Source organism: Hypanus sabinus, chromosome 22, assembly GCF_030144855.1.
Source record: "Hypanus sabinus isolate sHypSab1 chromosome 22, sHypSab1.hap1, whole genome shotgun sequence".
NCBI lineage: Eukaryota > Metazoa > Chordata > Chondrichthyes > Myliobatiformes > Dasyatidae > Hypanus > Hypanus sabinus.
This window is the reverse complement of record NC_082727.1, coordinates 45,862,934-45,879,598: the sequence shown is the minus strand read 5'-3', so window position 1 is coordinate 45,879,598 and position 16,665 is coordinate 45,862,934. Positions and strand designations below refer to the sequence as shown.

At 36.2% G+C, this 16,665-nt stretch overlaps 1 protein-coding gene across 1 annotated transcript in view; it reads left to right on the top strand.

Annotated features, from left to right (window-relative positions):
* Positions 1 to 16,665, top strand: part of ppp2r2d (protein phosphatase 2, regulatory subunit B, delta) — a 59,025-nt gene that overhangs the window by 15,904 nt on the left and 26,456 nt on the right. Inside the window, exon 3 of the mRNA XM_059947660.1 lies at positions 15,508 to 15,605. Within this exon, the coding sequence (XP_059803643.1) occupies positions 15,508 to 15,605 (98 nt within the window). The remainder of the gene's footprint in view (positions 1 to 15,507; positions 15,606 to 16,665) is intronic.

Genomic DNA, 16,665 nt, shown 5'->3' with positions numbered 1-16,665 from the left:
CATCCAAGTTTGAAAACATCTTTATTTTCTCCAGTTTCATAACAAACTTGCTTAGTAATGCTTCTGTTAAGTGTCTCTATTCATACTACAGTAAAAGCTCATGTAACTATATACAGTGGCATGGGTACCCCCAGTCAAAATTTCTGTTACTATGAGAAGCTAAGCAAGTTAAAGATATCCTGATTTCCAAAAGCAATAAAGACATGATGACACATTTCTTTAATATTTTAAGCATGATTACTTTTTTTATTTCCATCTTTTACAGTTTCAAAATAACAAAAAAGGAAAAGGGCCCAAAGCAAAAGTTTGGGCACCCTGCATGGTCAGTACTTAGTAAAACCCCCTTTGGCAAGTATCACAGCTTGTAAATACTTTCTGTAGCCAGCTAAGAGACTTTCTGTTCTTGTTTGGGGGATTTTTGCCCATTATTCCTTGCAAAAGGCTTCTAGTTCTGTGAGATTCTTGGGCCATCTTACATGCACTGCTCTTTTGAGGTCTATCCACAGATTTTCAATGATGTTTATGTCAGGGGACCATGAGGGCCATGGCAAAACCTTCAGCTTGTACCTCTTGAGGTAGTCATTGTGGATTTTGAGGTGTGTTTAGGATTATTATCCTGTTGTAGAAGCTATCCTCTTTTCATCTTCAGCTTTTTTACAGATGGTGTGATGTTTGCTTCCAGAATTTGCTGGTATTTAATTGAATTCATTCTTCCCTCCACCAGTGAAATGTTCCCCATGCCACTGGCTACAACACAAACCCAAAGCATGATTGATCCAGCCCCGTACTTAACAGTTGGAGAGGTGTTCTTTTCATGAAATTCTGCACCCTTTTTTCTCCAAACATACCTTTGATCATTGCAGCCAAGGAGTTCTATTTTAACTTCATTAGGCCACGAGGCTTGTTTCTAAAATGCCTCAGGCTTGTTTAGATGTTCCTTTGCAAACTTATGACAGTGAATTTTGTGGTGAGGACGCAGACAAGATTTTCTTCTGATGACTCTTCCATGAAGGTTATATTTGTGCAGGTGTTGCTGCACAGTAGAACAATACACCACCACACCAGAGTCTACTTAATCTTCCTGAAGGTCTTTTGTAGTCAAACGGGGGTTTGATTTGCCTTTCTAGTAATCGTACGAGCAGTTCTCTTGGAAAGTTTTCTTGGTCTTCCAGACCTCAACTTGACCTCTACCGTTCCTGTTAACTGCCATTTCTTAATTACATTACGAACTGAGGAAACGGCTACCTGAAAATGCTTTGCTATCTTCTTATAGCCTTCTCCTGCTTTGTGGGCATCATTTATTTTAATTTTCAGAGTCCTAGGCAGCTGCTTAGAGGAGCCCATAGCTGCTGATTGTTGGGACAAGATTTGAGGAGTCAGGGTATTTATAAAGCTTTGAAATTTGCATCACCTGGCCTTTCCTAATGATGACTATGAACAAGCCATAGCCCTAACAAGCTAATTAAGGTCTGAGACCTTGGCAAAAGTTATTTGAGAGCTCAAATCTTTTGGGGTGCCCAAACTTTTGCATGGTGCTCCTTTCCTTTTTTTTCACTCTAAAGTTGTACAAAACAAAAATAATACACCAATCTTGCTTAAAATGTTGAAAAGAATGTTTCATCTTTAACTTTATGACTTTTGGAGATCAGTTCATCTTCTACACACTTAACTATTCATAGTAACAGAAATTTTGACCAGGGTGCCCAAACTTTTGCATGCCACTGTATCGTAATGGTATTCACTCTGTAGTCATGGAAGCATCATTTTAAATCTAGAAATATTAAACCTATTGTTCATTCACAGCAAAGTTCTCCAGTTTATACAATAACCTTTAATAATCTTGCTTAATATGGGAAAGTAAGGAGAATTTGAATGAAGCCTGAACTGTAACATTTACATAAATGATTATTTATACAATATCATGGAAAGCACACTCAGCTTAAACTTTCTTTCAGAACCCAATATATTTGCATGAACTTAACTCTGTTGTATCACTTGTGCTTCCTTGGTCAATGTGCTCCACTTCTAACATAAACATACAGCTAGCAAATAAGTAATTATTCTTAAATAGTCTAAGCTGTTGTTTCTGTTACAGTAATGGTGTGTTGGAAGTACTCAGCAGATCAGGTAGCATCTGTAGAGAGAGGAAAACTGAAATAATATATATGGCTGACTTTATTTGAACGGGCTAGATATACAGACAAGGCTGGTTTTCTGAAATTTTTGAATTCATTGGTGAATGCTGATGGATGAAGTGTGCCTTGGCAGAACTTAAGGAGCTTACATTGGAACAGTGGGAAGCCATCTGTGAGATGTTGTGGTTGGGATAGAGAATTAAAATGATAATGTGACTGGAAGCACAGGGACTGAGTGGACTAATCTTGCAAAGTGGTCACTCAATCTGTGTTTGGTTTGACCCCTGTATAGGAGATCACATCATCAGAACCACTTATTTTACACAGGTTGAAAAAATACAAGTAATTTGCTGTTGCAGCTAGTAGACTTGCTTGGGTACCAGCAAGCTGGGAATGAACAAAGCAAAAAGTCTGGTGTTACATCTGATGTGGTTGCATGGGAAAGTACCTTGAGAAAGGGAGTAGTTGGTGAAGATGGAAGAGTCAAGCAGCGAATTGCATAAGTGATATAGGGAGATAGCTGTGAAAGGGGGTGGATTGGGTGTTAGTTACTTATGTATCCTCTGAAATGGAGATGAAGAAGTCAATGGAAAGGGAAGAGTCAAATGCAGCTCAGAGGAAAGTGTAAGATGGAAATTGGCAATAAAATTAAAGACATTTCAACTGATTATTAAGATCCCCATCATACTCCCCTCTAGCCAATGATACTGCAGGAAAGTAATGGCTAACACAATGGTAAATTAGTGCATTCGCAATGCAGATGCCAGTGCATCTGACCTTCAGCTCCACCAGAGAACATTAGCATCAACTTCAGGAAAAAGCTCAGTCACACTGAGCTGAAGTACTAGATTTTAGCATGATGCCAGCCAAATCTTATGGAAAAAGTTAAAAGACTTTAAAATACAGTTTCAGTAAAATATAAACATTTTTGTTATTTTTAATTGTCAAATCTTTAATTTTTAAAATTTGGTTTCAGCTGTTTTTTAAATGTCTCTTGTTAGGCATTTACGAACAACTTAAAAGGTCATGCTAGCAAAAGTTACTGAATGACCAACAGTGCAGTCCTGGGCAGGTTCCCAGTAACTACTTGGGTGTACAAGATAATGAGAGGCATTGATCATGTGGGATAGTCAGAGGCTTTTTCCCAGTGCTGAAATGGCTAGCACGAGAGGGCATAGTTTTAAGGTGTTTGAAAGTAGGTACAGAGGAGATATCAGGGGTAAGTTTTTTTACGCAGAGTGGTGAGTGCGTGGAATGGGCTGCAGGCGGTGGTGGTGGAGGCGGTAACGATAGCATGTTTTAAGAGACTCCTAGATCGGTACATGAAGCTTAGAAAAATAGAGGGCAATGGGTAAACCTAAGTTGTTCTAAAGTAAGGACGTGTTTGGCACAGCTTTGTGGGCCAAAGGGCTTGTTTTGTGCTGTAGGTTTTCTATGTCTTGCTCACTGGCAGAGTGAACTTTATTGCACCCACAGAGTCAGCTAATGGTTAGAGCAGCAAGGTAAACATAATGAAGCCTATTGTAAATAAGGAAATGACAGATGTAATGATTTGTATTTGTATTTAAATATGAGAAGGAGAACAGCGTCCTGAATATTGTGAGGAAATTTATATTGAATCAGAGTCGAGGGCTTTCCAAAATAAACAGAAGATAAATAACTTATTAAATGAAGACAGATACAACATCAAATGGTTTGCATCTCAGTTTTAAAGGATGTAGGGAAAACAATTACGTAGTTCTTCTACTTTAAGAATAATTCCTTTCAATATCCAGATTGCAGGTGTCACTGACATTTTTGGGGAATGGAACAGAGAAACTAGAGAGATCAGCTGAACATAAAGATAGGCAAAATTGTAATCAATGTAAATAAAGCATTAAATTATTAAATATGATGCAAAGGATCAAAAATATCTAAAATATATTTTTATTTTGTTAATTCTGAAATTATTCATTTCTGATATAAAAAGGTTAGAACTGAGTATTTGCTCAGTGATAAAGGTGATAAAGTTGGAAGATTTACGTGTTCAGAGAGACTAGGATAGATTTGATTTTGGTATTTGGTCTAACTACATCAACAAAGTGACTGATATACATCGTAGAGATGATTATTTACTGTATATCTATAGAACAGTGGTTCAAGTAGCTGGAATTTGTGCTAGAGCTGTAGCGAGTCCCTTTTTGACCACATCAGGAGTACACTGTACTGTACAGTTCTGGAGACATGCATTAGGAAGGATAAATTAAGGAATACATCAGATCATAACTGGACTCTTAAGATTAAATGAAAAGGAAAAGTTACACTAGGTATAAATGTGATCCCATTTGGATTAAAGTTTTCAAGGTGTTAAATGTAAACATAAAATCACAAGAAGGAGAAATGATGATTGAGAAGTTTTTAGTACTAAAGTAAGAGGGGCTTTTCAGGAGTGAATTTCAGAGCTTCTGCTTGCTGATGGCAGAGATTGAAATGGGGATTGTTATAAAGCCAGTGATTACTTTTAAATCATAGAATTTTTCTGAACCAGAATTATTTGATAATGAGGCAAAGGGCCAAGAGAACTAGACAACTGATCAACCACGATCTCACTGAAAGGCAGAGCAGACTTCAGCTAAAAAGCAGTTCCTGTGCCTGTCTTACTGTGGTGTTTCTGTTTGAGTTAGAAGATAAGAGAGAATGCAAGTTACAAACATATTTCAAAAAAATAATGACTAAAAATAAGATCCGAGTGTAATACATGTTAACATTAAGTTTTTTTGATTTACCTTTTTTATGTCTTTATAAAGAATTACTTTCCAATCATCATAGATACCATTAAACATTTTTCAATTTTTTTTGTTTCTCCAATAATAGTTTGTTTCCATTCCAGCCGGTTACTCTTTTGTGCAGAATTTAATTGTGTTAATGTTAGTTGCTCCATTAATGTTTCATGTACATGCATTTTAATTTAATATATGTTGTAATAATTCTGTCCTGTGACAGTGGTCACAGGTTGTCTTGGGCCTTCACCGCAGTTTTTGATTTTTACTGCAGCCCCGCTGAAGTCTCAGATCTTCCCTTCCTCGAAGAGTATCCCTGCTCAGATGCCCTCAATACTCCCCAAGTGGTTGCTGAAGTCTTAACCATTTTGGAAGAAGAAAAACAGAAATTCAGAGAATAAAATTGACAGATTTTCATGATCTTAAGCAAGTTTTGTAAATGGTAGGTAATTAGTATTACAAATACTTGTGAGGCTTATACATTTCAGTATAAATAAGAAGTCTAATATTGCTAGTCCCGTAATTGTTTTGCTTCAATAAATTTTAAATATCAGAGTAGTTGGTGAACTTTATTTAGAATAACTTGATATCAGAAATCACATTCAGGAACCACCTAAGATTGGTGCCATAGATCTGTATCTTTAGAATATCACACATTCTTGTCAGAAACATAATGTTTTCTAATGCCTATTATGCCAGAAATTACAGTGGCGCCAATATAAATATTTATAATAAAACCTATGTAAACGTTGTGCTTTTACATTTGAGGTACCTGAATCACTCAAGAATAGTGTAAGAAAGTTTTATTCCTTACTCTTTTTAAAATTCCCAATACTGAAATCAAAGCTTTTAGGCATAGTTTAGTAGATTGTATGTGCCATATCTGCTTAGAAATTGGATTTAATCTATTTTTGGTGTTCCAAGGAGCCTTTAACTCCAACACCAAATTCATCACAAAAGCAATTGAAATGTTTTCATTTGGAGGAATTAAAAGTGATTGCTTTGGTTTATAGCTTTTCAAGAAGCATTAAGACTTAACTTGAATATTTACATTAGAGCAGTACAGTAGCATAGTGCTTTACAATACCAGCAACCTGGGTTCAATTCCCATCTCTGCCTGTAAAGAGTTTGTACGTTCTCCCTGTGACAATATGAGCTTCCTCCCACAGTCCAAAGACCTACTGGTTGATAGGTTAATTGGTCATTGTAAATTGTCCCGTGATTAGGCTAGAGTTAAATTGGGGGACTGAGGAACACAGCTGAAAGGGCTGGAAAGGCCTATTCCGCACTATATCTCAATAAAATAAATAAAAACATTTAGCAGTAGTAGCTTGAGCATACACCTACTGTCTAATTCAGCTTACACCATAGATCTTTGCAGCAACCACAAAGGTGGAAAAGTAGGTGCAGTAGAATTTGGTGGATAAACACTCTTTATCTCCTAAAGACATTCAGACAAGCCAGTGATTGACCTAATTAAGCTTCATTTCATTGAAGTTTGTTAGTAAACATTTTTAGCTATAAGTAATTTATTGGTGAACAACATATTAAAACAATTGTAGATTATAGTTAGTTTTTTTGTTTCAGTGAAAATGCATTTTTACTCATTCCCATTTTCATCTGAATCAATTTTAAGACTTCTTTCTATTCATGAATCTTCAGAAATTGAAGATGTATTTTGAAGTAGTTAAAGAAAAATGTGTGAATAGAGATTAATTCAGCAAACTTGCTAATAACTATTAAAATAGTTTCATTTTCTAAGTGGCATATTCTTGGTATGAGGGAAGTGTTCCTTTTCACTTTCTAATATTGAATAGAATGTAAAGTGCATCTTATTGAGTCCAGCATTACTTAAAAGATAACTCTAGGAACAAAAAGATGATAGGATCTGAAAATGCACTTGTACTGTGTGTGATTGCTTTTGTTTTTACATTGGTTTAGATATACAGCATTTGCACCATTTGCTTTTTTATATTTTATATTTTTACCTGCATATTTCATATCTCTTCATGACAGAGCAGGCCATTTAGTCTGTAGTCCTTGTGGTTCTCAGAGCACTCCTATCAACTAGTAGCCTATTCTCTCTCATACGTCCATTAACTTCTCTCTTCCCCCTTGATTCTCCCACTGGCCACTGATTCTCGAGGTAATTTGCAGTGGTCAGTTAACCTAAGAATCAGCACATCTTTGGGACACGGAAAGAAACCAGAGCACCAGAGGAAATCTATGAGATCACAAGTACAATGTGCTGATAAAGCTAAACAATAGTGACAGTGGCAGAATTGAACCTCGGTCATTGTGATATATCTTCTGTCAAAAACTCCTCAAAGGATCTTAGAAATCATCCCATGCAGCAGCATTTTACACCATGGTGTCTAACAGTTTAAGAATTAAGTTTGCACCATAGATAGTGACGAAGCAAATTTCTGGTCCAAAGCTCCATGCCAGAATGAAAGTGGAAACATCATCAGTCTTTGTCTTTGCTTTCATCTTACCTTCATTATTCCCATACCAGCTCTCTGTTGGAGTGTATTTCCTACAATTTTTCCTACAATTTACAATTTTCCTACAATTTTTCGAATTCCCTGCTGATGTCTTACTAGGTTTTGTTCTCGGTTTTTATTTAAGGCACCTCCTAGCAATTTTACTTAATATACATTATTCTGAAGTTTTCAGTATTAAAATCCTTTTAAACTCATGCAACCCAGTTACTTCATACTTTAACAACTCATTGCATTCCTAATCACTCACAGAAATCTTTACCAACTATCGCTGGCTCGTTCATATTACTGAGATCTACCTAGTATGTGGTATAGACAATATAACAGCAGCAGCATTTTACTTTTAGTGTTTGATCAAAAAAGGTTTCTTTCAGTTCAAGATTTATGGAAAAATGTGTCAGTTTTAAGATTTCTGTCAATACTAAGATAACGTGAATCATTAGTGTTGGTGATTCAAAATTATTTTCCCAAAGCACTGGTTAGTTGGGAACAAGTTAGCTTCAGTAATCTAATCTTCTGCTGTAGGTGCAGATACTAATGACCCTCTGATGTTCCAGCATCACGGTGTATGTTGCCTGCATTTATTGAGATTACTTCCTCGTGATTAACATGACTGTCAAATAAATTAGATCTGTATTTTTATTTTTGAAAAAAATAGAAGCCTGAGGGAAGTGACGTGAGTAAACACAGCTGCTTCTGCCCAAAATAAATGACCCTTATGGCAAAGTTACAATTCAAAGCTAGACCCTTAAAGAAGGGTTGAAAAAGAGGTCTAGGAAAAGTATTCCAGAGTTTGGAACTTTGGTAATCATTAGAAGAGTAACTAAAATGCTCAAAAGAATAGGACTGAAGATGTCTAGATGTAGAACTTAGAACATAAACTTCATCTTCCTACACTGTTCCAATATCCCTTGATTCCTGTCTGAAAGCTGATGATTAGATTTGGGAAGGAGGAGAGTATGGCAGCATTGAAGACAAAAGCTCAGAAAATATAAATCAATGATATAACTAAAATATAGTCGGCCCTCCTTATCCATGAATTCCGCATGCGCGGATTCAACCAACCGCAGATCGGGAAAACCCAGAAGTTCTCTCTCCAGCACTCATTGTTTGAGCATGTACAGACTATTTTTGCTTGTCAATATTCCCTAAACAATACAGTATAACAACTATTTACATAGCATTACATTGTATTAGGTATTATAAGTAATCTAGAGATGACTTAACCCGGGGACTGCCTGTACTTTTATGAATGAGTTCCACTCCTGAGTCTGTCTTTAAGTCGGATTTGAAGTCGGAACAGGTACATCCGGTATTATTTAGCGTAAGTCAAATGTTTTTCTTAGTATATAGTCCATATTTTACTTTTCTATGCATATAAAACACTTAAGAAACATACGTATTTCAATAATTCATTCACTGCGTTGCTTAGTAATAATTGGAGCTTTCATTGGGGCAGGGCCTTTCACATGCTCCATTAAAATTGTTCCGATCATTGACCGACTTTAGCCTAACAGCTTCCAGTGACCGATGGCGTTTCACTTCTTTCCAATCGCTTTATTACTTCCACCTTATTTTCAATCATGATCGTGATTATTTTCGTGAACAGAAATACTGCAGATTCAGAGCTGCACCACCGGGTCCTAATGTCCACTGCATTGAGACAGGTTAAATGAGGGACTTGAGCATCCGCATTTTTTGGTATCCGTGGGGGGGGGGGGGGTTCTCGGAACCAATACCCCACGGATAAAGAGGGCCGACTGTAAATTAATATATAACTCAGCTAGAAACCACTGGAAGTCAACAAACCGTTGTTAAGCCAGAGTGACTTCTGTTCATTGAGCCATAAGAATTGATGAATGGCGAGAAGAAAGATGGTGATGATGGACTAGATCAAGCATTGTTTAGTATAACCTTAATGTATGATATAATATGGAAGACCAATCAAGAGTTCTTTAGGTTAGTGAAGTCTAGAACAAACATGTGAACAAGGGTGTCAGCAGATTAATTGAGGTATTTAAAATCTCAGAAGTGAAAGTAAATGCTCTTGATGACAACATAGATATACAGATATGGTCACAGTTAATGTGGAGTCAAAAATAATGCCAATTATTTATTGTTTAGTACAGGTGATGCAGGTATCAATAGCGGAGTGGCTTCAGGAACAGGAGGAAGGCTTGTAGCAGTGAGAGTTAACACTAGCTTTGGTCTTATGAAAATTTAGATGGATGAGTTTTCTTAAGTACCTAGTGTTGGGCTGAGATTAAATACCTCGAATGGGGTCGATAGAGGCATTAGTAAGGTAGGTTTTCATGTGGAAACTAATGTGATCTCATATGATGAAATTGAAGGTGATCATTAACATGAGAGGTAGAAGAGTTCCAGGATAAGTCCTGGGCAGACATGAAACTATGGAAGCTTTTTAGTTTTTCTGTCCTTGCTTAGTTTTACATATTCACTGCTGAGTACCATATAATGCATTTTCTTTTTTTTTGAACATATCTGCAGTATTGAACATGCTTAGATCAATTCATTCTCTTAAAGAGAAAATACAAGGTATTCCTAAAAAGGCACCAGAAATATTTATGTAGGAACATGAGAGTAACCATTACTGGTGATGTGCTATTAATAGCTAAGAATTAAAATTAAAATGTTGTTTTGTATGTGGATGTAAATTTTGCCAATTTAAATTGTAAATACAGCTATAAACACTACTAAAAATCTTACAAACCGTAAGATTCAGATAATTTAACATTTGTTCACTTGTAAAATGAACTTGTCAAGTCATTGTAGTTGGCTGTGGGATAATTTAATGAGCATGTGACTTCAGCTGTTTGAGATTTCCTTAACGAACATGCTGCAGTATCTCAGAAAGATGAAAATGGATAATGCTTAGTTTCACTTGAGTGGCTGCTTTATTGATTGTAACAGTAGAGTCCACACTGTCACGCTGCTGGGTTGAACTGTAAAAGCAATGTTTCATTGTAAATCGTTAGCTTACCAGAAGCAAAGATTTTTTATGTATTTCAGATTATTAACAAATTGCTATGAGCTACTAGTAATTTACTCAATACAGAATTTTGTTTTGCTTCAAAAGAGAATCAAAAACAGTATGTTATGGTGACAGTTGCATTGATTTTTCGATTTTAAATTGTTGGCAATGAACTGGACAGCTCTGTTCAGTGCAATGGCCCCTGTCTTAGCAGCATCTTGGGAATAGCGTATGGGGCCTGCACTGTAATGCTGTAAATGCCGAGTCCACCCTTTTCATGCCTGTTCTTTCTGATCTAAAACATTTACCTGTTCTATGCAATGCAGGCATCTAGAAAATCTATAACAAAAGAAAATCTTATTAGAGACGAGGGTATTCACCCATTTGGACTGTGGAGGTGTCAAATGAGGAAGTTAAAGCTGTATTTGCATACTGCAGAAGATGAAATGCTTTCCTTGCAATTTCTCTCAAGTGTTTAAGACTTCTACCTCTGGTACTAATTCACTGATGTCAACATCATCCTTTGATCAAGGTACGGAATATAACCAAAGGATTCCAAACTGTATTCTAGGATTTTAAATATTCAGAATTTACTGTTAAGATTTTTTGTTGCTGACCTTCATTCCCATGGGTTCTGCAGTAAACTGTTTTTCTGCATTCATGTTTTAAAGTAGTTGCACCTTAAAGGGAAAATTTGCAGAAAATCTCATTCATATGAATTTTTAAAACCAACCTCCTAATAGATTCTCCTTTCTATGTTCAAAATCTTTAAGGATTTCAGTTGCATGGTTGCTTCTTTTAAGCATGAAATAGTAGAATGCCAAAAAGGTGTTGTCATTTGTAAATCTTTTAATCTTGCACCAATTTCTTTACTAATGCATGGAATTTTCTTTTGTAATACTGGTATATACTATACACAAATTAACTAGTTTTTTAGCATGACAAAATATTTATACTTATTCTTCTATGTGCAGTGACTCAATTAATTGTCTTGCAAGTTTGGTGGTTTATTCCACTTGCTGAAAGCTACAGTTTTTCACCTTGTTTCCATCAATTGTCACTATAATACCCTTTTCAGGAATGCATATTATGAGTAGGTAACAATATCATTTGGAGATTAGGAATGCAGCAGCAATATATCTGTGAAGAAAATAGTGTGGTCACACCTTTGCAATGCCAATTATACTGTTTAAGGTTTGAAATGTATTATTGCCATATTGAAAATGTGTACAAGTGACTTCCATTTGTTTGTTGAAAGTTTGTTAAAAGTGTCCAAAGGAGTTGAAAAGACATCTAGAAAAATATTTTTAAAATAGCGGGTCTCTCCACAGAGTTTCTTAATGCTCCTTAATATGTTTCTTAAAATTACATCAAAGTCACGGTGTCGAAGTACACAGATTCTACTTGACTGCAAAGTTCTGAACAAGTTTATTAAACATTGTTAACTTTCACATTTATAGGGATGCTCGGTGCTGAAGAAAGCTGAATATTTTGGCAAAAGCAGCAATAGTAAAATGCAGCTGAGCAAGTCATTGAGTGCATTGAGTATAGGACATGGATTATTAACAGAATTCCGCCACACCTAAGCTAGTTTTGCTCCTCGGGAGAGCTGAAGGCTGCACATGGATGTTTCATGCCAATGGGTTAATGTATCTGGGATTTATCACTTATTGAATGTCATCTTGCATTGCAATTTTATTAAAAATTCATCTGTCTGAAATACTATCCATTGATGCTGCCTAACCAGCTGATCAGTTCTGGCAATATTCATTATCCAGCATTCACCAGGATTTAACTTTTGTGTCAGCATGCATAAGATTTGCTTTTAGCAGTCGGTTACTCATAATATTATTAAAACTTACTTAACTTTTAGTTAAGTACTTACGTTACTCTTTAAAACAACCAGGAGTAGTTTTTTAAGAAAAAACAGGAATCTATATGGTGATAGTAGCACCATTGAATGTCAGGGTATGTGGTTAGAGTCTCACTTATCTGAGATGGTTATTTGGGACTTCTGTTGTGAGACTATTATTTGCCATTTAACAACTAATAGTCCGGCATTGTCTGTATCTTGAATTTTACATGGCAGCTTTGTTTGCTAAAAGTTGTGAATAAAATTAACAAAATCTCCACTTCTGACCTTGTAAGAGGTAAGTTTATTAATGTAGGGTGACACACAAAATGCTGGAGGAACTCAGTAGGTCAAGTTCAAGGTATGGAGAGAAGTAAATAGTTGCCAATTTGTGAGGAGACCCTTCATCAAGACTTGTGCCTTATTGATCAGTTTTGGAAGGAGGCCATTGCATAGCACATTGCACTGAGGAGCTTATGCAATGATACTTTGGAGCTGTAATAATTTATAGAAACATAGAAAACCTACAGCACAATACATGCCCTTCGGCCCATAAAGTTGTGTCGATCATGCCCCTACCTTAGAAATTATTAGGCTTACCTATAGCCCTCTATTTTACCAAGCTCCATGTACCATCTCCAATAGCCACAAATATGATATTTTTGTGCAAGGTATTATTTCAAAATATTGGAGTGTTCTCTCTTTGTCGCCTGTTTGTTTCAGTTTTACCTAGACAATTTGATGCCACACTTGTTCAAGGGCAGCCTTTCTCACCTCACTTTTGGAACTCAGTTCTTTGGTGCATAGTTGGTCCAAGATTGATATCATTTGGAACAAGGCTGCCCTAATCGTGGTAACATTGTGTAGGTTACTGGTGACTAAGTATTACTCTGTAGCACTCTCAACGTCAATTTCATCACTTTTATTGTTGAGTGTGGATTGATGAGTAACAATTAGCCAGATTGGATTTGTCCTTTTTTTTTGTGAATGGGACTTACCTAGGCTATTTTCAGTGTTGGATAGATTTCATTATTGTAATTATTAGAACACCTGACTTGAGATGCAGCTAGTTCTAAACCAAGTTTTTAATATTACAGCCAGGGTGTTCCCTGATGTCAGCTTTAGCTGTATCCAGTACTTTCAGCTGTTTCTTGATATCACATGGAATGAATAAAGCCTGCTGTATGATGGTGGAGATCTTTGGAGGAAGCAGAAATAAAAAAAGGATTTAAGCAGAGATGGTTCACCTACTTGACATTTCTGGCTGAAACAGAAGCTTCAGCTTTTACTCTGCACTCATACATTGGGACCCTCCATTGTTGACTCCTTCTCTTGTGGTACTGCAGAGCTTCAATCTGATCCGTTAGATGTGAGTTTGCTCAGATCCCTCTGTCGCATGCGGTTTGGCACATATGTAGCCTGTACTGCAACTTCAGTAGTGTGACAGCTCATTTGTTTTAGGTTTGTTTGGTGTAGCTCCTGATGCGCCTTTCCACACTCGTTAGGTTTAACATTAGAGAGGAGAGATTAATAGGGACATGAAGGACAACTTTTTCATCTAAAGGGTGGCCTGTATGTGGTCTCCAGAGGAAATGGTTGGGGTGGGTCTGTTAATAGCAGTTAAGAGACACTTGAACATGTACATAACTAGGAAAGATATAGAAGGATATGGGCCAAATGTAGGCACATGGGACTAGTTTAGATAAGCATCTTGGTTGGCATGCACCAAAGGGCTGAAGGGTCTGTGTCCATGCTGTATGACTGATCAAATCGCCCCTGTTTCCTGATGGAGAAATCCAGAGTCTCTTCACAATTGCTAATTACTCTAGGCTTCAGGGCAGTCCAAATGCTATAGTTTCTACTGGTTTGGAGTCAGCAAATTACATGTGAGGTGAAAGCTAAGAAAAGCTTTCTTAAGAGTCATAGAAAAATGCAGCACAGAAACCGGCCCTTCAGCCCATCTAGTCCATGCTGGAGCCATTTAAACGGTCTACTGCCATCAGCCTGCTCTGGGACCAGAGCCCTCCATACCCCTACCATCCATGTACCTATCAAACCTGTTCTTAAACGTTGAAATCTAGCTCACGTGTACCACTTGCACTAGTAGCTGGTTTCACACTCTCACTTCTCTCAGAGTGAAGAAGTTTCCCCTCATGTTCCCCTTAAACTTGGTACCTTTCATCCTTAACCAATGACCTCTAGTAATAATTTTAAATTCAAAGTGTAGTCATTGCAGCCTAGGGTGCAATGCAATTATTTCAGCATTTAATTCAGTCCCTAAACAAATTTAATCATACTCAGAATTGAAAAAAACGTGTCACTTTTAGGGTGTGTAGTTAAGTTCACTGTGGATGGAGAGATGGGGTAACATTGCTGCTGATGTTAATGAGGTGTTGTGGTCCAAAAAAATCAAGATTTTATTACTTTACTCTAAACTCCCAGAATGTAGTACCAACTGCAATTTACTATAAGATGACTATTTGATTTTTTTCAAAGATATTTTCAATATTTTGAGATCATTTATGGTTAAGATTGCTAGAAATAAAATGTATTTTTGGTCTGAACCTAGAGAATTATGTCAGTGTTGTTTTACGTTATTTGTAATTCCTTTGGAGGGCTTCACCTATTGATAAATGAATGGCCAGTAGTTTGCCTGAGTCCAGAAATAATTCAACACAAAAAGCTGATTTCAAAATTTTGCACAAAGCTATTTTTCTCTCTCTCTGTTTTGCTTTAACTGCATAAATAAGAATTTATTTGGAACTGTGTTTCCAGGACTGTATTAGAAAATTTACAGTAGAAAGGCAAACTGTGCTGAGCGCAGCTGGCAGCTGGTCACTTGTAAATTCTAACAGATGGGAACTGAGAAGGATTGTTCATTTGGGATGCACCTATATTATTTTGCATAAGACAGAAGGACCATTTTTCTTGTGCATCCTTTTATATTGGTTTATATTTCTATTTATTGACTCTTCATTTTTAACTAACTCTGATGGTTTGGTCCAGAAGTAAAGTCAGATCATTAGATTTTATAGTAAAGGTGAATATAGTAGTCAATCTGAACAAAATAAGATCAGTTATCTTGATATTTTTGATCAGCTTGATGGATAAGTATGTTTTTCAAAGCTGAAATGTTTCTGCTGGAGCATCATTACTTTTATTGGAATCTATTCATTTGATATGTTAGTGATCAAAATCACAAGAATAAACTTACAGACTGAAGAAGATATTTTCAGTGCTAATTATTTTTTATTTTCTGCCTTTACAGCGGATATAATTTCAACTGTTGAATTTAACTACTCTGGAGACCTACTAGCAACTGGGGATAAAGGTGGCAGAGTTGTTATATTTCAACGGGAGCAAGAGGTAGGTAATGAAATTGAATACAGCGGCATACAAAATTTAATCTTCCTCCACTATTGCTAAGTATTTATCTCAATAATTCCATGCATACAAGAACAAGACATGGCAGAAAAAATGGTAATGCTATCATTAGACATTTCTATTGTGCAGTAGAAATGCTCTTGCTAGACTAGTTAAATGTTTTTCTTAACTAAGTTAGTGTACCATCCAAGCCCTGACTTAACCACATTTGAAAACTGAATATCTGTTCGTTCATCTTTGCGGTTACTTTGAGTAATATATTTGACTGTTCCTGCGCCTGATTACCTTATAAATTTGCATGTTTAACCCTTTTCTGTTAATTTTTTTAACAGTAACCCTTTTCATGTATGTTTCATGTAACTTTATATCTCATTGACCTGTATTTTATTGATCCTGATTTTAAATAAATCTTCCTGGAAAGATCTCACAATTTGAGTGACAATCCCTTGCATTCAGCAAAAATTATATCAGCAAGCTGACTAAGAGGGCAGTTGTGTGGAAGAATTCTCAGTCAGAAAAACAGAGAGTAAAAGTTAGAATTTATAACAAATATTATAATCATTTTACTGAATGCAAAATAAAGGTCTGAGGTAAAGGTCAAAGGTGAAATATAAAATTGAAAAATGGCTAATATCACTGCAGTATAATCTTAAAATATTCTTAATGCTTTATGTTAAATGTTTCATATCTTCGAGATTTTGTCTGTTTACTAATTTCTGACAATTAAATACATTAAGTATGCAAAACAATGCAATAGGTAGAAGGGAAATTCTGCATTTCTCATTTAATTCCATATGTGAGCTTTCAGGAGCTGTTTCAGTTATCATAAGTGAATGTTGATAGTTTTGCCACCATTACATCTAGTCAGGTAGTTTTGCTGGTATAAATTCTATTTAAAATTGCATTAAAGGATCTTGAGGCTGGTAAGATAGTTCTGTGATTAAAGCCTGAATGGGAATTAGGAATACAGTGGATTTCAGTAAAATGTGACACATCGGGGCCAGTACATTTTGGCCCAATTAAGTGACTGCCCTGATTAACT